The sequence below is a fragment of the Scatophagus argus genome, chromosome 24 (assembly GCF_020382885.2).
Source record: "Scatophagus argus isolate fScaArg1 chromosome 24, fScaArg1.pri, whole genome shotgun sequence".
In the NCBI taxonomy this organism is placed as follows: Eukaryota; Metazoa; Chordata; class Actinopteri; family Scatophagidae; genus Scatophagus; species Scatophagus argus.
Genome location: NC_058516.1, coordinates 5256770 through 5278163, shown reverse-complemented (window position 1 = coordinate 5278163; position 21394 = coordinate 5256770). Strand labels below are relative to the sequence as shown.

The window sequence follows — 21394 nt, the reverse complement described above, 5'->3', positions numbered from 1 at the left end:
ATTTGCTGCTGATCTTAGAAACATGAAGCTTGTTTATTCACTATGGTTACAATTTTAAAACAAATCACCTCTATCTTGTAACATAAATAGTTTCCATGGTGACTAAACTGATTCATGCATTTTGTAGGTGACCGCGACAAATTTACAGTTTATGTCAATTTTTGAAGCAGAAAGAGCAGAGCAGGACTCTGGGAAATTTTGTTTGGATTTTCACTTTTTTTTTTGTTGTTGTTGTTGTTTTATAGGCCAAACATTTAATATATAAGTAACTAGCAGTTCCAGTTATCACCCTGATTTAAACATGACGTACAAAAAGCAAAAATTCAAAGAGACCCAAACACAAGAACGAGACAGGCGACAACGTGTGTCACGATAATAAAAAATATCGGTTTTACTAGAGAAGGTTACAAAAATCATCACTATATAGGAGTCATAGAACTATTTCCAACTTAAAAAATAAAACCATAGTGAAACACCTACAGGGACTACAATGCCATCAAAGTACAATGGAGTTTTCTTTAGAAAAGAGTGGGTGGGGAGGGAGTGTGGAGGAGGGGGGCAAACACCGCCTACCATAGTTGTCAGTACAATTGACTACACATCACCTGAAAAACTGCAAAGACACAGTCATGTCTCCTTCATGCAAATAACGAGGAAACAACAACACCCTGACACGCATCGTCTTATAGGAAATTGAAGTTTGCCTTTACATCAACCTGCCGGCAAAGCACGTATATTTATCAAACATAACACACATGGCAATATAGTCCTTTTTTATACAGAATAGACAGCTGCACACATGGACAATACTGACATGCTTCATCTCATCAAAGTTCAAAAATTTGTCTTCTTCAGTGTTTTTTTTTTCTCCTTTTTTGTTAGGGTCAAACTAACCAGTGATGATCAATATAGAATATAGTTCATGGTTATTAAAGAATATCTGATTATAAAATTAATGTATGAAAATTCCTGACTTGTTTTATTCAGAGTGTAAACATCCAAAACAGTCTCTGTGGCTCATATGAGAGGCATGACGTTAAAAGAAAGAAAAAAAAAAAGGAGAGAGAAAGAAAGTGACTCTTTCTTCTCAACTCACAGGTTGATGAGTCACTCATTTGGCTGGTCGGCAAATAAAATAAGCACAAACAAGTTCAATAAAATAATTACTGAATCACAAGAGGAACTCAGCTGCCTAAAACTGATAAAACATTAAAAATCAATTTCAATCATTTTTTTTTCACTTTTTGAAATGTATACGTCACAAGCACCTCAATCCATCATATCATATCATGACTGCACTGTATCCCTCTCACGACATATCATTTAAGATGTTACATTACAATTATTATATCAAATGCAGAACTAGTATTTGAGTGCTAAACACATATCTCAAAGGGTACATGTACATATATTTGTGGAAAAAATAATAGAAGAGCATGGCAAAACGCTGACTGCGTCCTCCCACGTTTGGGAGAGGTGGAAATCGAGATCTTTTAGGGTGATTTAGCTATTTACAGGTGAACCTCATTTGCAAAAGGAGGAATTTTAGAAAATGACAGCTGTGTTATTTTTTCACTGTATGATTCACACAGGACAGAGTACCAGTCTGTTAAGGAGTAGTCTTTAGATAGTGAAGCTTTGAAAAATTACATAACTGGCTATAATCAGATTTGGTATGATACCTGAGGTGTGTGTGTGTGTGTGTGTGTGTCTTTTCTATGTTAAAAGACAGATTTATCTTTGATTTCTGCTGCCGCTGGTGATGAGTGTAGCAAAAACCATAAAAGTCCTAAAACAAACAGTCTGAAGTTTTCACTTTCTTTATGAGAATTCAATGAGGCCGCTTTCAGGCTTGCGCGGTCAATGCTGTGCTAACGCCAGCAGCTGGTTAGCTTAAACATCGGAAATGGGGGGGGGCAAACAGCTTGCCAGGCTTTGTTATAAAGGAAATCAGCCAACCAAGCTCATTAATTAACGTGCACAAAACACAATGTGGAAAAAGTCATAAAGTGTTGTGGTTTTTATGTTAAGATTAGCAGTTGGCTACCAGTTAGCAGAGTCCTAAGGAAGTCATCGCATTAGCCAAGGGACAGTGTGGCCTGTGAATAAAACTCATAAAACCTAAAACCTAAAACTTTTCTTGTTTTCACTCTTCAGTTTCTGTACAGATTAAGCAAACAAGATATGATGTGATAATTAGTAAGCTTTAGAGCTGCTGGTATGTGGATTTTTTTTTACTTTCATTCAGAACCAGGCTAGCAATTTACCCATTTCCTCTCTTTATGTTAATCAAAGCTAGCTGACTGTTGGCCAAAGTTTCATATTTAACAAGCAGACGTGAGCTTGATGTCAATCTTCTCATTTAATCCTTGACAAGAAAGTGAATTTCCCTCAGCTGTTCCTTTAATAAAGGTTTGCTACACCTCTGGTCTTAAATCAAACCTTGATAGATAAATAAACTTTAATCATGTAAATGCACAATAATCCTTGAGATACCACATGATTTGAGTCTTTTATGTATTTCTCTAGCAGAGGAGGGGGCTGGGGTGCTTTGTGTTTCCAGGGGATTTTCATTCTCCCCTATTTTTTTGTTTTGTATTAGTGCAACAATGTATTGAGCATTAGCAATAAAATGTTTTAAGATGGAGAAGAAAGTAAAGGAGAAAAAAAACCTATGAGCGCAAAAACATAAAGAAGAAGAAAGATCAAAATAGTACCTGGCATACTTTTCAGAGCGTATTTAAAAAAAACAACAACATTCGTACACATTCGCACAATATATTCATATTCATATATATATGCATATAAAACACCAAAAAACAGAGGAAGTTGGTCGCTGCCTGGCTTCCCTGTGACTGAAGCAGACAGTGAACAATGTTTTTTTTTAGGCTGTTAGGAGTTGTGTGTTTAGAGGCTGTACTGGCTCAGGGCGCGAGGCCATCACAGCCGGGCCACGTTCACGAGCCGCCACCCAAAAGCACGGGGGAGGAGACGCTTCTGAACTGATGTGTTGTACCTGAGCAGGACCCCGGCGGGCGAGCTCTCCCGTTCTGAAGCATCTGCCTCCGTCTGGGCCTGCCGAGTATCTCCTGATCCTCTATTCTCTTCCCCTCTAGTGTGAGCCCACAGCTCTTACTAAACAACGTGAAAGGGAAGAGGATGGAGAATCAGAAGACTGGGGGACTATCAAACATGACCGATGTGGTTTGTTTTTAACGGAGGGAGGGGTGGGCGCTGGGTGTTGCAGGGTGGTGGTTGAGGTGTGGAGAGGAGATGGGTGGTTTTGGGAGAGGATCGCCTGTCCTTATGAGTAGGAGGAGGAGTTCTGGCCCTCCTTGGAGCGCGCCTCGGCTTCCAGATCCTGGTCGTCCTTGGTCTTGATGTCCTGGTACTCGTGCGTGGACACGGCACTCTTCAGGTAGGCCCAGTTGGCCGACAAAATCATCAGGTAGTGGATCTGAAACAGAGACGTTGTCTTCATTTACCTTACAAACATGACATAATGTGCACTTGTACTGTCTCCCAATTACAACAAAGGTTAAAAATGCTTATTGGTAAGAATTGGGCTTCTTGACTGAGAAGATGAGGGAAAATTTACAGCCAAAATACAGCAAGTGATTTCATTTATTAGCAGTAGTTAGCGAAATCAGCTGGCAGGATAAAAATGTGGGTCAGTAGTGAAATGATGAAATTTGAGAAAACAAACATGTTAAGATGTGCAGAACATTTTCAATCTGCATGGATCCTCTTTAGCTCAAACATTTTGTCTCACGTCCTAAAACACTGTTCTGGATCTCTCTCCACTTCCTCAGTAAGTTTGCTGGAAAGCATCACAGCACAGATGGCTGACATCTGTAGAGGTGCTTATTGCCTTTTTTAGTATCTCAATTTCTCATGACATAAAACACAACAGTCCGCCTCCACGGCCGAGTAAAACACTGACCCTGTCCACACACACACACACACACACACACACACACACACACACTATCTCTCTCTCTCTCACATAGCAGAGGCAGGCTGCAGGGTTGGATTTCAACGTGCGGGATGAGATACTGACAAACGTGAGAGGCGGGGTTGCTATGGCAACAGATAAGCACGCCATGGCAACGTGCATATTTTGAGAAGCACATTATCAGTGGGATCATGAGCAGCTTACCAACGCGATGACGGTGGCGCCGGCACCGGCTAACGCGACGATGTAGAGGTGATAGGACAGGTAGAACTGTGGATGAAAAGGGAAAATTAGTGAGGGAAGAGTAGGAAAGATAAAACCAAAGACTAAAGGTCAGGTCAGTGTCCCCTCACCTCGCTGGTGTTACAGATGTCTCCCAGTGTGGCTCCACAAGCCTTTCCTGGTGTGGCGTTCCAGGGAATAATACCTACAGGATCAGAGAGATGAAACATCACAGGACTGCCGCTTTCTCATCTGAGACAAGAAGCTTTTTCCTCCCCCGAGACTGTATGATTGAAGGCATTATGAATTAGGCTCGGATAAAGATTAAAGGAAACGGGGCTGGTGCTCTCCGGGCCTCTGAGCCTCTCCTACACGAAAAATATGGGTCATTATTATGATTTATTTCTGTATGGCAATAATATTATTGAAAACTTGCCGCTATAAGACTATAGACTATACTCATCCTTTACTTCTCTTTCTTTTTGTCAGTATTATAATTACAAATAGTGAAAGTGGAAAGCTTGCAGGGAACATAAAAGTTTCCAAACGTTAAACTCTTCAGCAGCAGCTCCTTAACTGCTGATAATAATTTAATGTCTGCCAGTAACTGGGGTTAATATTTCATACAGTGTAGTACAGTACGACTGCCAAATGAAGCATTATGTGATCCTCATCCTACTTTGTAAGCTGGCCAGCTGTCCTTCAAATGTGGGTCACATACTGTACATTAGGCCATCAAACAGATAACCAGATATGCAATCACAGGAGAGTGTTACTGTGCTGTCACACTGCTGGAAGGTGGATTTTCACAGAGATCTAATCATGCTTTCAATAATCTATTTATTTATTTATCTAACCTCTTCCTGTATAGAAAATGACACTAAACGGCGGAGTAAGAGATTCTGGAGAAAGACTGTTGACACCCTCCCCTCAGAGCTCCATCAGAGGCTACACCCTCAGACTGCAGGAGGGTAAGTTAGCCTCAACAAGGAAGGTTCGCCTCCCTCTTTAGTTTGCTATCCCGCAGGTAAAGCCTGGGCTGCATATGTGAAAACAGTGTGAGAGGCACCAGGATGTTCTTTTATGTGCCAAATAAAAAAACTTTCATTGCTGAAGCTCGTCCGCATGTTTGAGCTTAGCTGCCTTGATCAAGGGTGCACAGCTTGCAGTCTGATCCTGTTTACTTCCTGCAAATCAAAATACCTGGGGGATATGCAACATGTTGCACATGAATACATGTTTTTGCTCTTTTATAATTATGTTCTGGCAGCAGATTTTTTTTAAATGGCTTTATTAGCAAACTGTAAAAGCATCACTTTGTGTGTTCAGCTGAAGCTGCTGTCCTCTCAAACCAGTGGCTTACTCAGTTCAGTTTACCTGTACAACATTTTGCTTCTTATAATACACACCACATTTACCATATAAAGTGTCTAGCTCCTTGATTATAAAAATAAAGAGATATACAATATGTGAAATAGTCAGCATGCATGTAAGATGTCATTAAGCTGATGTTACAAAAGTAGGATATTGAGCCTCTTTTTTGCTGTGAAACTGATTTTATAAACCCATTTCTTGAGGTCCACCTGCCCTACACACCTGATCCAGTTAAATGGTAATATGAATATCTCATCCTTAATTAGAACAGGTGTGCAGAAACAGTGCAGGAGCAAAGCTATAAGGGACACAGTGACTCATGCACATGCTGAGAAACGCTGTTGGAGGCTGCCAATATTCAAAGCAGGGGTTTGTGGTATTCATTAGAATAAAATGATACATACTTAATGGTACTCAGGGCAAAACGTCATGCTATGTTCACCTTCTCAGCCTTCTTAGCCACAACTGGTGTGTTCGTGCCCCCCAATGTGTTTTTGTCAAACTTTAAATCACCAGCTGAAGCAAACGCAAGGAAATGGCACAAACTTAACTCCCATAAATTACTCTTACTGGTATGTAGGTGGGACAACTAACCGTACTGCCTGACGTCCACACAGATGGAGTCAGGAGAGGTGATGTTGGCGTCAGGAGACCTCATGGCAGCACAAGTATTCCACATGTTGAAGAAGAGGAAAACGGGTATCGCCGTGAAGCCAAAGATGGCGAGAAAAGCCAAAAAGAGGATGTAGGTCAGGAACATGAACTGAGGAGAGGAGAGGGGAGGGAGAGGCTTATATTTTCTCATTCTTCCCCCCGAAAATTTAAGTTGCATTAAAGAAAATAGGTTAATATCATTCCTTCACACACACACAAACACACATTCGGAGTCTGTGTTTAAGCTAACGTTACTGGACATCTGCAGCAATTAAGAGTAAACAGGCTAGAAAGAACAAACTGTGCCAGAGTTACCCTCAAGGGCTTGAGAGGAATTCTGAGTGTTTGTGAATGTCCAGGCATGTGTAGTAGAGGTGTGTAATTGTGCCTCTCCAACACTTTAATGATGACCCTTGTCTTGGATTGTAAAACATTATGAATTAATGTTTTGTGTCTATGTTTATAAGCCTGTAAACATTCTAAAATAGAAATCAAAGTAATTAAGGTCTCATTTAGAGGCTTTAATTTGGAGTGTAACTGGGTCAGTGGTTGTGATGATTTGCAGCATCTGTTTGTTTAAGTGTATGTCTGTGTGCGGGGGTGTGACGTACGAAGGCAGTAATGCAGCGTCCACAGACGGTGGTCTTGAAGTCGCTCTGCAGCTCCTTCTTGATGGCGCTGGTGGTGTAAAAGCCCTCGGCCAGCAGGATGATGGCATAGACAAAGAAGAAGGAGGCGATGCCGTAGATGATATACTGAAAGATCTGGATCCTGAACACCCATGTGCAGAAAAGAAAGGACAATGTTAAAAATCTTTTAAAGGTGCACAGAGTTGCAGCTACAGTATGCAAATGTAATGGACATGGAACAATTTCTTAAATAATATGATGCTGAAAAATGTCAGTAATGCTATAATGGGTTGACTTTTACATTAATTAAAGCAAGATTGTGCACATTCAGTGCTTTAGCGCTTGTTTGTTCTGGTTTGAACAGTACTGTAACTTATGCAGGCTCATGTTATCTAAAACTGCAGCAATATGACCATTAACTTATGGCTAGTGTGGGCTTACTTTGGTCTTGAGATGAGATGACTAATGGCTGATGAACAGAAATATTAGCATACTTTAGTCAAAATAAGACCAGTTACTTATGGGTAACGTTGGCTAAATTTAGAGAGATATAACCAGTAGCTTATTATGGCTATTGTTAGCTAAATTTAGAGTAATATGACTTGTTTATTCTGGCAAATTATCTGTTAGCTAATGTAATTGATTTGAAAGATTGTCAATACTTCTGGTATGTGAGAAACTCTGTTATCTGCAGTCTGTGACAACAACCACAGATGAACAGGCTAATGTATTATAGTCAAAGTTTAAACCAGCCCAATATTTGTTATGAGCACGGGATCTTAATTCGCTCTCTGATTGGTCCGTTTACGTCGCGCGTCACTCACGCAGAAGGCGTTCGATGAGTTTAACGAGCGCTGTTCGTGACGCGTGACGGGCCGTTAGGACGTGCGCTGCGTCGGCTAAAATGGGGGTCAAAGTGCAAAGCGCCATACGTCAGAGAATAACAACACATCCGCACGTGGCCCAGTGTGTTCTGTCTGACTCTAAACAAGCCAACGCTCTGTGTGAGTTGTCAAGCGTCCCGCGGTTTGACCGGGAAATGAAAACGTTAACGAGGATGACGTTGCTGGCAGCTGAGCTTAATGAGGTAAATGAAGACAAGCGTATTCCATTTGTTGGAGATGTTGACTTTTGGACATTTCATGTGGGCTGCAATGGATTTCATGTCATTTCTGCGGGAATGGACTCGGACTGACGGCTTCATGATGAAAACATAGGTAAGTAAGTTGTCTCGTACTCATTACTTGTGATGACATTGGCTTGTCGTGGTTGCTGGCTGTCTGGACTTGTCATGAATTGCGTGTTTGTAGCTGCTTGTGCTGCAGATCGCCGTGTCTGCTTGGTTATTGTAGTCATCTTAATGCAAGCGTGTCGTTTGTTGCTGTGGGTTAATTATTGTGTGTTAGGATGTGGCTGTGTGGCTGTCTGGGTGTCCAAAATCACTAAACATCAAACTGTCTTCTTCTTCTGCCTTCTATCCTTGGTCTGCTTGTATTTTTAACCTTTATCTGACTGCGGTTTGAGCGAATTATTGGTAAATCCATGGAGCTGACCATGGTTCTGAAACAGGCTATCAGCAGTTGTTCTGCTTCTTATCAATAGGTGGCAGCAGCAGCGATCTCTCACATAAAGTAATGCTACTACCGGATAATGCAAGCTGGGAGTTGATGGGGTTTGGGTGCTTGATTAACGCAGTTACGCTCCAGCTAACCTGGCATGACCCACGTGAGCCTATGTTCCCTTTATTGTGGCACTGTGTGTCTAATATTATGAAACGGTGTAAATCCTTGAGCGGTAGAGTCAATCGATATCCTTAAATGTTGGGGCCTAAGCTCTGGCTTCCTCTCATATGTAAGGTGCATACTTTTCAAAATCCTAATGGTGAATCTAGTCCAAATATGTGCATATTATTAAGCCCAGGGCATCCAAATCCCAACCCTCTTTATCATGACATTGAGCTCCTTGAGCCTTTCTGAAAACATGTCTGCAGAACGTCATGTCTTTTGGTGCCGATTTTATTGATAAAGAATCGTGCAGTGACAGCTGTTGTCCGCCGGCTGAACCACACCGAGAACTTACACCATGGTGAGGGTGGCATGGTCACTGGCGACCCTGGAGAAATGGTTCTCCAGCATGGTCAGGGTGCCGGTCAGCGCTACATGGCCGCAGCCGCAGAACAGAGCCACGCCTGAGAAGCAGAGGATGGTGGCCACCAGGGAGGCGTATGGCACCCCGCCCAGACATTTGATGCAGCACTCGAAGCATCCTGCAGGGGGAGACAGAGAGCAGAGTTAATTCACTGAAACACATACTTTCCTGTTGAGAGCTGCAGCTAAAAGTGGAGGGTACAAGAACAACAACAGTTCAGGCCACATTTAAGAGCAAAAGATCTGACTGCAAACCAGATGTATGCTTTAAACCAAGCAGAAGCGAACAGGGCTGACTGCTGCAACATGACACCTCATGAAATGGCTCGATCGGCTCTGCTGATGAAACCCACTGCAACCCTCGACGGCCTTTTGTCCACTGCTGTTTAATTAGTACTCGTGCAGATACCTGCATGGATGTTCATCCTGTCATGCTTGTCTCTCTACGTCTACACAAGAAGAACAATGCTTCTCCCTGTCAGGCATGTCGCGTAGCTAATCATAGCATCTTTCACAGTTAGTGTGCGTTCCCTTTGAGCTCAGCTGGGAGTGCTGAATATTACATGTAAACGGTGCAACACGTTCACATCCTGCTCCAAAAAAGCTGTTCTATCTCCCTTTTGTCTTTAAAAAAACATTTCAAAAGCCCCTTTTTTCTGTCTTATGACCAGATAACATGAATAACTCATGATCTAATCCTAAATAAATGATTTCAAAATAAAAGACTAGCCCATTTTCTTGGGCATCAGAGAAGTGACATTTAAATAGTGTCCGTTTCAAGTCGTACCTATGAAACACTGAAGATGTCTTTGCTGTGAGGTGCTGTTACCCTTGCAGATGAAAGTGAGAATGAAACTGGTGTTTTGCATTGTGTATTCTTAGTTTCAGGGCAGTTAAAAATTCAGGACAAATGATGAATGTGACAAGAGGATAAAATTGGCCTGCACACCTTGCATATGTATCCACAGCTCCACAATGATGTTAACTTAAAAATCATCCCCTGTGCTCAAGTAGTTTCTGCAGAATGATGATGATAAATTAGTAAATTTGTTTTCCATTAACCGCAGCAGCGAGTCAGGCTTCCCGAGCGAGTTATGAGCTCCACGGGCGGCAGGTACGGCAAGCGTGGAGCGTTCTGCTCTCATCACAGTCGAGAGGATAACGATGAGTGAGAAAAGAGGGAGAATAACACATTGTATTGAGCACAAGAGTCGCATCTTATATAACACACCCGTTAAAAATAGATCCATCAGCAAAGCAGGAAGTTACTCTCTGGGAAAAAAAAAAGGAATGAACTGTCTTGTGTGTGCCACTTTACTGTTTCCATGACAACATGCTCCAATTGGCAACTGTGAAGCATCATTATTTCATGTTCAGAATTTGTATAATCTAAACATGTCTGTTTGAATACATGACTGACCATATTATATATCTGTCAAACCCTCTGTACGTCCAGTCTAGTTGTAACAGGCTGCTCAGGCCGGGTAGTGTCATAGGATTGTGGACAGCCAATTTTGGTCCCACTGTGGGATAAAATAATCATTGATGGCATCATTCTGGTTTCCAAGTGATGAATTCCTGACTTTGGCAAGCCTCTGACTTTTCCTCCTCGATTTTTTTTGTGATTTGATTGATTATTAAATCTGATGCACACATTCATGTTCGCCACAGAACGAATTGTGATAAATTTGGATTTCCGTGAAGTCAAAATTTCACTTTGTTCAGTCCTGTGGTTTGTGACCAAATACCTACAGAACTAAAGCTGCTCCATCATCCCCAGCTCCCTTACAAAAACACCCCTGTGCCTCAGTACAGTCTTAGAGCCGTTTGCTTGGCCTTCAGGCTTCAGTGCAACAGAGAAAATGGAAAAGCGCAGTTTATGTGTTTGATGAGCAGAGTGGAAAGTGAGCAGGTATGCTTGAGCTGCAGGTGAGCGCTGGAGGCGTGGGAGGGGCTAAAGGGGGGGGGGGGTGTTTGCATATTCATAATGAGGTTTTTGGGGGGCTTTAGTCAATGGCTGAAGAAGCATTTTAATGCAGAAAGAACTGCTTCGTTCTCATCAATTCGTTGCCCCAGTTTCTTCGGGCTCGTCACTAAAGTTTCCAACCTCAGTGTGAGGTCATGTGCCGGCAAATATTGAAAACCCCTCCTTTCCATGTCTGAGTGAATGAAAACCCAAGTCATAAATCTAAGATGTAGCTGCCCCCCCTCCAATGTGTGCTGCTGCTGCTGAAGGCTCTGCGTTGCGTAACCGAGCGGAGGCTCGTTGCATAATAGATCCAAATCCTATTAATGTTAATGAAGGAAGCAGGCTGATGGAGAGGTGGAGCTGATAAGGCTGGATGGCTCTAAAATCCTGAGCTGAGAAACAGGCCAGTCCTCGGGGGGGGGGCTGCACCGGTCGTTACGATGACGACCGGGAGGATGTTAAAAAGCTCCATCCTGCTGTAAAAGGTCATACTCAACAGGTAATTCGGTCTGTTAGTCTGCCTGTCTTTTTTTATTTTGAGAATAAAACCTGCCAGGGAGATGTGGTAATCCTGCTTCTTCAAATGCAAATCAAGAATTTGCAGGTTACGTCATCTCGATGGTGGGGAAAAGGAGCCTGTATAAAGATTTTGTTCATTTGTTCTGAGAAAGACCTCAACTTAAGATGAATGTGAAAGAGTGCATGACTGGTATTTAAAGCTTATATTATCTCTGCTTTTAACTCTCCCTTTTCGCCCCATGCACCCTCATGGGTGAATTCACAGATTTCTTTGAAACGCTGAACTGGGCCCCTCATCTGATCCGCCTGTGGCTATGGCTGTTTGTCAGCCTTGGTTTTTAAAGTGTGCTAATGGTTAACAGACAGGCCGGAGTGTCCAGCTGCAGCCAGACCTAATGGAAATCAATGGACTGTTCATTAGAGTAGAATTTAGGTGACACACCGAGGCTGGCCCATCGCTCTCATTTTACCACCTGACCTGCTTGTCTTCTTCTGCACTCTGTTTTTGAAATATGACTGCATGACCACACGACTTACAGCCGGAGTTAATCGCTTAGACAATATGTGGCTCTCCTGTTACAATGTTTTATCATCTCAACCATCTCAGACCAGGAACGATGCATCAGGTTGTGGGAACACAGGCTGTCTGTGAAGATGCCTGAACACCAGCTCGCCATAGACCAAACAAAAGATGCTGGTATTTCTGTTAATGCCACCAAATGACAGAACAGCAAATAATTTGACAGACAAGAGTTACAATTAAGGATTAACATCCCCCCGCTGTTAAAGCTTGTTCTTCCACAAGTGCTCTAGCGGCCGTCAGGAGAAAACCCCAAAAATGTTCCCCTGCTTAAATTAGGCTTTCAATTTGCAACTGAGGGTGACATTTAAGCAAGATGATGAAAGTAAATTAATTTTTCCTCAGACAAAGAAAAATAAGAGGATAAATGAATGAAGAAAAACTGAGAAGGAATCGTAGTATGAGCGAGGAGCGTGAGAGAGAAAAAGGAAAGCAGAGGTGAATGGAGAAGAAGATAAGATCAAGAGATCGATAGAAAGCGAGCAGAGGAACAAAGGGATGAGGAAAAAAGAGAGAAGATGGTGAAGAAAGAGGCAGAGTGAGCAAGGAGCAGAGAAAAGAACAGAGAGAGAGAGTAAGTGTAAGCGAAAAGCAGTTCCTGGCCCCAGGGCCGGCAAATAGCAGTTGCCATAGCAATGCGTTACCCACGACCCAGTTCAGTGGCAGCGTAGTTCTTCGTAGCCGCCTCTCTCTCTCTCACACACACACACATACACACACACACACACACATAATGATGTAGAGTGATCTGACCTGAACCAAAACCTTACAATTGGTGCTAAGTGGTGACGGCAGGTCGGGAATTTGAACCAAAAATGACAAACACAGCACACGATGTGAAAGCAGCTGACGTGAAGTCAGAAGAAACATGGAGAGGAAGGACATGCAAAGTATCTCCATCCTTAATCTGCTCGTTAGGTTTTGGGAAGTGGGTAACAACTGTATTGTTTGACATGAAAGAAAGACAGAGAGAGAGATTTTTAATTGACTCTGCATGGATTTAAAGAATTCATAATACATCAAAAAGTGATGCAGACTATTGATACGCAACTAATACATTAAATTTCATCTTAAACACACATGATTAATTTCTGTGTGTGTGTACTGTATATGCCCTGTTGAAAAAGTGATACAGATCTAGATCTAGGTAGCCGTACTTGGAATTAAATTCTTTTTTTGCCACTTTGAGCAGCAGAAACAAGCTACCACACTGACATGTTATCGCATTATAAAGTTGATAGGGTTTTACTGCTGGCAAACGTTTGCTTATTAACACGCCGAGCAGATATGAAGCAACATCACCATTCGTGTGAGTCATGTTTGTGGGTGCCTGAAGTCCAGTATAAACTTCTTGCCTTGTTTTTGATCTCCACCAACTTACTCTTTAGCTGCTAAATGCTCTACAGTGTGTACCAGCTTGTCGGTATCTTAGTGTGTTTGCGGTATGTTCTTTTGCTGAGAGAAGCAAGAGTGAACCAACCAGGTAGGCAGGCTGCAAAACCAAAACAAAGAGCTCAAAGATGCAAATAAGCTCAGAAATGGTTTTTAGTGTTTGTTCATTATTTTCCCTGGTTTGTGTCACCTAAAAAGCACAATCTACAAGGTCGATGCTAATCCTCCATTTGGGTTTGTCCTTTTTTCTTATTCCATGTCTTCTTATAGGCAAGGGAAAGTTTCATACTCTTTGATTGGGGGAATGAGGTGTGGCAGAGAGTAGACATGGTCGGAGACAGAACTTGTCACCGAGTGCTGACATCCTTTGTGATTATGCGCCTCTTCCTGTCAATCACCCGACACCCACGACATTGAATTGAAGAGAGTCTGCATGACATAATCCCTTAAAACCGCTTTGCAAACTTTCATTCTCGCACTGTATTTGTAAGAACAGTTTTGTTCATTGAGGCACAGCATGCAGGCAAAATACCTGAGGCAAATAAAAACTGGACTCTCAAAATAACTGCATTGGGTTTCAGCAGCAGCCTTCATCTGACATCTAGATAGTATTGGCTGAATTTATGTGCTGTATTTCTCTGACAGCACTCATTTCATTGAGCAGAGAAGAGACTGCATGGACTGTCCTGGTAGTTAATAATTTGCTGTAAACTGTACAACCCAGTGGCACAGCACGATTATCGCCAACTGTTCGTACGTACAGTACATCTGCCAGGAATAACAGCGTTAATAAAGCTTTGTGAATATTTCAGCGGCCGGTCTGGTCCCTGCCTGCGGCTGTATTCCAATTTAGAAGTGCTGTATTCATTATGGGGCAATTTCCTCACAGTGCATTATGGGTAGATTCCCACAAGAGTTGAGGAGGATCTCCGAGAGAGAGAGGGAGGGTGTGGGAAAGAGAAGGAGAGACAGGAGGGGGATGGATGGCTTTGTCTCCTCTGGTTGAGATGAAAAAGAAGTCCCATCTGTTTGATGGCAGCAGACTTCAGCCACAACCCTCACACTCAAGCTTGTTGCGTCATAACTTCAGCTTGGGAGATTTCTGTCTTTCCACTTGAGTTGGAGGATAAAATGCTCCTCTGAGCTTTTTTACAAAAGCCTTTTGAAAATCACGAGAAAACATCAAAACCACATAGTCATGAAGTTAAAAACAAAGCTGCATTTCCTGAAAGGATGATTCCCCTTTATTACAACTGGGGTCTTGTTTTTGTAGTTTTACTCTTTGTTCGATCAGTTGTGACACCAAAGTAATTGCTTAAATCTGGGAACATAGTAGCTTTGCCACAGCGACGTCCAACAAGGGAAGAAACATGAGCAGTTACTTGAGCAGACTTAAAATGCTGGTAATAATTAGCCATTGCACAGGCTTGTCAAAGCAGCTAACAGCTAATTAATGATGAATTAAAATGCCAGACTTTCTCAGTTATGTGCTTAATTGTTTTGTCTATGAACAAGTGAAAAATTTCATTTACTGTCATCTTCAGTTGCTTGTTTTATCCAACTAAAGCCTCCCCTGCACAGCAGGAGTGGAAGCACCACGTTTAGTAGATCAACAACTTCGGTCCTCTTGTGTCTACATGCGATGCATTCAGGCACAGCTCTGAGTGAAGGTCAGAGCCCAATGCAAAATACACTGTAGTTACAAACAAAACACAGAAGAAGACAGGCATGAAGCATAAAAGCAGTGTTGTTTGTGGTTGTGTTTGTAAAATCCGAGTAAAACGGCAAATGTTGCACAGCCTGTGTAAAATCATCGTCAGTCATCAATGTGCTGTCATTTAGATGGGATGCAGAAACTCCTCAAAATTGAGATGCAGGAAAATGTATTGAAAATGACTCAGTCGACTGTTATCAGAGCAGTTAAGTTGGGCTCACGTGGAGTGTTTGCATAAAACCCCCCGTTCTCATCAGTCAACTTAGTGATGCTATTACTACAAAGTGTGTAAAGTAAGCAAAGTAAGGAAAGACTCAAGTTTTAACAAACAGGAGCAGCTTTTAATTCAACTTCTATAAAGTTTTCATACACATAAAAACTATGCATTTAGTTCCCATGCGTGTTAAGAGCTCTTCTCTTTAATACCTCCTCCCTCACCGTGACACACATTCATCTCATAACCAGCACATTATCAAAGCAAATGTTCAGTAATCGGCTTGTTTGCGTCGTTAATATGCGTCGACAATATGCTCGGCGCCAGGTAAGAGGATGACGCCGGACGCCATCACCGTCGCCAACCAGAAACCTTTTTTTCCCACGGTACATAACTGACCCTAATCTTCTGTTTGTGAGAAACCCTTGGCTGGCTGTGCAGCTTTATGAACGCCACAGCATCTGGCTGGGTGTAAGTGAGCATGATGGTCTCTCAAATCCCGTTCTCAGTGCCCTCCTGCGTGATCAATACTTTCATCCAGCTCATCTGCTGGATGTTGCTTCCCTCCATCTCCAATCTGGGCTAAACTCTGACAGCTGTGTGAGGAACTCAACTCCCAAGACACACACACCCACGGATGCTGATGTGTACAGAATCGCACACACACAGATGGGACGCATGCACGAGAGGACTCGCAGATGCAGAGAAACACACACAAACTGATCAGCTGGTGCAGATTATGATCAGCTTGTTTGCATGTTTGCATCTAAACCACCACGCTGAGTGCTGACACGTCCGACCTGTCCAAAAACAAAAATGACTCGCATGTCAAACACACCAGGAGAAAATGTAAGTTCATATACAGCTGCGCTTCGTGCTCACACACTCCTGGACATCAAATATTCTTCTCTTCTCAGGGTGACTTAAGGAGCTTTTGCTTGTTTTTGTATCTTGGTATGTGAACAGCTGGAATGCCTGGGAGGAAGAGTAAAGTGCTACACCTGCTGGCCTGATGTTCACTGTCATGGCCCGCCAGGGTCAACCACTCATGCAGAGGATTTCAAGGACATCAAGAGGCAGCAATGAGTTTTTCCAAAAAAAAGAAGATTAGCTTCCTCAGCAGGTTTGTAGGCCGTGATACATACTGCTAAAAGTTTTTTCCAAATCCAGCCACTTGAGTGGTAACTGTGGTTTCTTACCAAACATGTTTCAGCTGTTTGGTATTTTTTAAGTATTTCAATGCCTGGGAAGATATGAAATATGAAAGCCATAACAACTAACAAAACAGAGTCATGGTATTATGACACCAAAGTGCTCACGGGAAGTCAATATTTTGATTTTAATTTTAGGTCACTTTTCTACCTCAGAATTTTAAAGCTTGGATGAGACACTAACTCAGATGTTTGTGATAAGTAAAATTTATGAGAGAAACGTCACATGAGAAGTTTTACTTTTGTGTATATCTTTCATGGTTTTATTTTGGGATAATTAGTTCCCATATATGTAATGAGGTGTGCAAGTTATTAAGAAAGTTTGGGAATCCTGGTTTTTCTTGGGGCAGTCTCATAATTTGGAGTGCATTATCACCCAATGTGTTGTAAGAAAGCTGTGTTTCTGCCCTTCAGGGCTGCTTTGTATAATGAGGCAAGTGTAATTAACAGCAGAACATTATATTTACAAGCACCTGGCTGTAGGGTGCAGAGACTTGGCCTAACCAGAAATGGCAGATAGTCCACTGATTGCCTGTGCAGTGTGAAAACTCTCTAAACCGCTCTTTCTTATCTCTAATCGTCTGCTATTCAGAGGCAGGATCACCTGTCCTGAGCTGCCGTCTGCCGGCTCAGCGGAGCGGAGAGAACGCTATTAGTTTGAGTCGTGTTCCACCAAAATGTAAAATGGCCCCTCTGGACAGAAGTGCCGTGCCATCGAACTGAATGGCTCAGGAGTTACACAACCAACTTGGCTAATGTCACTTTGCCTGAGATGTCAAAGACGTGGGTGGCCCTCCGCTGGCCCCTTCGCCTCCACGCCATCCTCCTCTCCCCCGATGTGATTATGAAGATTCACTTTCCAGCAGCCTCAGGGGCTCACAAACACTGTGTGTGTGTCTGCGTGTGGTCGGCACATGTAGTCTCAAATATGAGTTGCTGCAACACATTTACGCTAACATAGATATACCTTCTGTGGACGCTGACTTCCTAGTTTTCCTGATTGATTAGACAGCACAGCGGCAACCACACGCTTTTATCATCCCAAACAATCTCACCAATAGCACCGAATTATTCCCTGGCCTGAATCTGAGACACACGGAATGACCCACTCATCATACAGGCAACGTCACTTATACATGGCTAATGATGACGAGTGCTAATCGGCATCAGGCGTTTTATGAGCTGTGGCTGAGAGGAGCAGATTGGGCATCAGTAGGTGATGGAGGGAGGCCAGAGGAGGCTGGCATCACTCAGGAACAAGGCATGCTGCGCCAACCTGCCACTTGCTGCTATTCATATACCCACTGCAGACTGGGGTTCAAATGTGCAGGAGATGCCGTGTTGGAGGGTGATGCCTTCAGGTTATTGTGGAGGTTATTTGCGGAGGCTTGTGCATTTGCTTTCAAATTCCTGTCATCTGCCACTGTTATGTTTATTATCAGTTCATGAGATAATGGTGAGAAATGCTTGTAAGCCCGAGGTGATGTTTTCAAAGGTCTTGTTCTGTCACAACAGCAGTCCGAAGCCCAAAGTTAATCAATTAGGATGATATAAAACAGAGAAAAGCAGCAAATCCTCTGTTGTGACTGTTGGAGGCATTTTTGCTTTATTAGTGGACCAGCACTGGCTATTGGGAGCACTGGGAGACCTCCAATTAGCCTGCCAAGCTGACTGTGCTGTTTTAAAAATGCTAAATCAAACAGAAAACAGCACGGAGCCGCCACAGTCCCCCAGAGGTGTAGACCGGCAGCCAGGGGTCTTGCTATGATCTCTGTCTGTCATCATGTGATTGGTCACACACAGATGCACAACGCAACGTCGGCGCATTGCGTGCACGTGGCCGAGCTGCAGTGTGGCGAATAAAAAAAGGACAGCACAAGAGGAGGAGAGAAATAAAAGGTGCAGAGCTGAGAGCGAAGTGCATTAAAAGCAGAAATGCCTGGGAGGAATGTGCTGCCTAATGCTGTAAAATTACAGACATCTTCAGGAGCAAGGTACAAGTTTGATGCTTAAAAAGAAAAAAAAATCATACGGCGCCGACCTCAGCACATCATATCACCGCTTCCTTCCCCAAATTGATCATTGACTCAGATCAGGCTACTAGATTAGATCAGCCAGTCAGACTGAGTAGTGACATCCTGTGTGTCGGACCACTCGCTGTGCTCTTATTCCACTGGAATCCAACATCAAGCATAACTGGCAATTAAGATAAACGGTCTGCAGCCTTTTAATTTCAAACAGTTAACAGCATTAATATTGAATGAATTCAATTGAAAGCATTTTAAAGCCTGACTGAGTATAACAAAATGTCTCCAGCAGTGGACAGCAGCATCTCTGCTGCACGGTTAGATTCAGGGACAGCCATCTTTGTCCAGGACGCTGATTAGGTGCAGGGTTTTTGAGTTGAAGCAGACCGAGCATAGAGGTATTTTCTTCACCACAGAGTTGGTTTACAGTAAGTTGTTTAATGCTGAAGTGCCTGTTGGTCTGACGGTCTTGTTTGGTTTATCGCTGCTCCCTTCTGTTAATGTTAGCCTCTGCTCCTCTGCAGAAAGTAGTCCTGCTTGCAGTATACGTCTTGTTTACCTTGCAGATGTCAGCTGGATGGCCTTTGCAGATGAGATTCACCTTTTCTGTTCCGTCAACATCACATTATTAACTAACAGAGAGAAAATACACTTTAGGCATTTGCGAATCGATGCAGAATCGTCCACTTCTGCAACGGGATGTATCGAACAGTTGATTGTTTTTCCCCTTCAACACGAATTGTAAAACAGTGTTTTTCTCATTTTCATTTTCCTGTAATTAGACCAGCCACAGAGAGTGTTTTAAAGTTTAATCTCTTTCCTCTCCCTCAGGCATACAGACACATAAATGCCTTCCTGTCTTTTAAACATCACTGGATTTTTGCATTTTCTTCAACTCTGCCAGCATTCATGGATGAAAGACACATCTATACTAAATACTGCTTGTTTTGTTCAGCATGCAAGCAGAGAAAGCACATTTAAATATAAATGTGACCACAGTGTGGGGACTAAGAGGGCTGAATATGAACACAACGGCGTACCACACAGTCTCACCCACACTTCCGCAAAAATAGATCTTTAGCTCCAGTGCAAGCAAAGGACCAATACAGACATTCCCCTGAACCACTCCTGGTCATTGACACGTAAACAAATACAAGCACACACACACACATACACACACACATATCCAGATGGAGGCTGACAGCACGCTTTGGGCAAATAGCTTCAAATGAGGAACCCATGAGCCGCTCCCTGTGTGATGGCTTTCACATGCTCCCAGAACCTCACACACCTCCAGGGCGAGAGGAGAATAGGCGAAGGGTGTGTGTGTGTGTGTGTGTGTGTGTGTGCGTGAGTGTGTGGAAAAGAGAGATAAGCAGGAGAATCAGGACGAGACAGAGAGGAGTAAAGAGGATGATGGGAGAGGAGGGCTGGAAAAGAGAAGAGAGGAAAGACGACAATTCAGGCATAAAGTCTGAGATTTGCAGGGCAGATTTGTATGTGCAAAGCAAGTTTTCAGAGCAAAGAAAGACAGAATTGTGGCTCCAACTCAGTAGATCTGAGCGAGAAATAAGACTTCCTTTTGATTTGGATTCCTTGCATGCAAACTCAAGCTGAAAGCAAAGCAAAACTCATCGAATTCAACCCAGAGTTGACGTGTCAGCCTGTCAGAACCGGACTGTACTTCCAAGTATGTTCCCTGTGTTGTTGTTTGTTTGTTTGTCTGGCATTACAAATGTGACCACAATGGGTCATGGATTGACAAGCAGTTCTAAGCTTGTTGGTTGTGTTTGGCAAATAGTGACGTGCTAAACAATCTGATGTCTTAAACTTGAACATATACAGAAAGTAATGCTTGTTAGCACGGCTAAAAATAGCAACTTGGCTGAAAAGCATCATCCAAACCAAAGTGTATTTTTTTGTACTTGCTTGGAGGGGAGAGTGGAAAGTATTTGGATATTACGCAGTTTTGCCGTCAGCAAAGCTACAGCAGATAAACCTGTGTAGGCTATAATGGATTTCACTCGTTTTCTGCCCTAAAGTTATCACATATACAAGCGCAGAATAATGAGTGACTCTCACTCCTTAAAGAGAGTGCAGAAGAAGCTTCTTAGGATTTATGTGTGTGTGGCAGCAGTGATGTGCTTTGGCCTGTAAAGTGGATTACAAGGCATAATAACACTGAACACGGGTAACTAGTTCAGTCAAAAAAGGAGCTGCTGGTCACCTTTTAATATTTACGGTACAGCAACAATGATCCATAAAGGATTCAAATGTTTTATTTAACATTAAACAAGTTGTGCTTGATCTATTGTAAGGTCAAGAAGGAGGCGCAGGGAACCTGTCCAATATTTATCAGCAACACAAACTAAATGTCAGCAGCAGCAGCAGGAAGGACGGTCAAACTCTTCTCCTACCGCCTGATCATCAAACAGGGGTTGGCCTTTAGATTCAGCTCCTCAGTCTGGACACCTGAAGCCTTTTCCTCTGTTGTGTGCTAAAAATGTTATCCGCCTGGCTTGCCAACCTGGTTTATTGTCATTCATTGGAGGTTATGTCAGGAAATAATAAAAAAAATGGACATTATAAATCTCTCAGACCCAGGGTGACATCTTCAGCTAGCTTATTTTCTGTCAAAAAAAAAACAAAACACAACTAATTCAATTTACTATCATAGAAGACTGAGAAAACTCTTTGCTGATAAAATTTCTTTCAGACCACTCATTCAGAGGGTCCCAGCCGGTTAGGACAGTGATCCGTTAAAACGAATCAGTGGCTGCTTACAAC

At 42.7% G+C, this 21394-nt stretch overlaps 1 protein-coding gene and 1 long non-coding RNA gene across 4 annotated transcripts in view; one reads left to right on the top strand and one right to left on the bottom strand.

The window, feature by feature from the left end:
* Positions 1-367: 367 nt before the first annotated feature.
* The window catches only part of LOC124055690 (neuronal membrane glycoprotein M6-b-like), a 35460-nt gene continuing 14433 nt past the window's right edge, over positions 368-21394 (bottom strand). For both annotated transcript variants that reach the window (XM_046382740.1, XM_046382739.1), the window contains exons 2-7: positions 8914-9100; positions 6817-6976; positions 6146-6314; positions 4309-4382; positions 4160-4225; positions 368-3457 (exon numbers count right to left, since the gene is read on the bottom strand). In XM_046382740.1, coding sequence (XP_046238696.1) covers positions 3305-3457; positions 4160-4225; positions 4309-4382; positions 6146-6314; positions 6817-6976; positions 8914-9100 — 809 coding nt within the window. In that variant the 3' untranslated portion in view covers positions 368-3304. The remainder of the gene's footprint in view (positions 3458-4159; positions 4226-4308; positions 4383-6145; positions 6315-6816; positions 6977-8913; positions 9101-21394) is intronic.
* The window catches only part of LOC124055695, a 34736-nt gene continuing 20666 nt past the window's right edge, over positions 7325-21394 (top strand). The window contains exon 1 of one of the 2 annotated variants that reach the window (XR_006842762.1): positions 7325-8051. This is a non-coding gene — a long non-coding RNA (uncharacterized LOC124055695). The remainder of the gene's footprint in view (positions 8052-21394) is intronic. The other variant, XR_006842763.1, reaches the window with a different exon arrangement.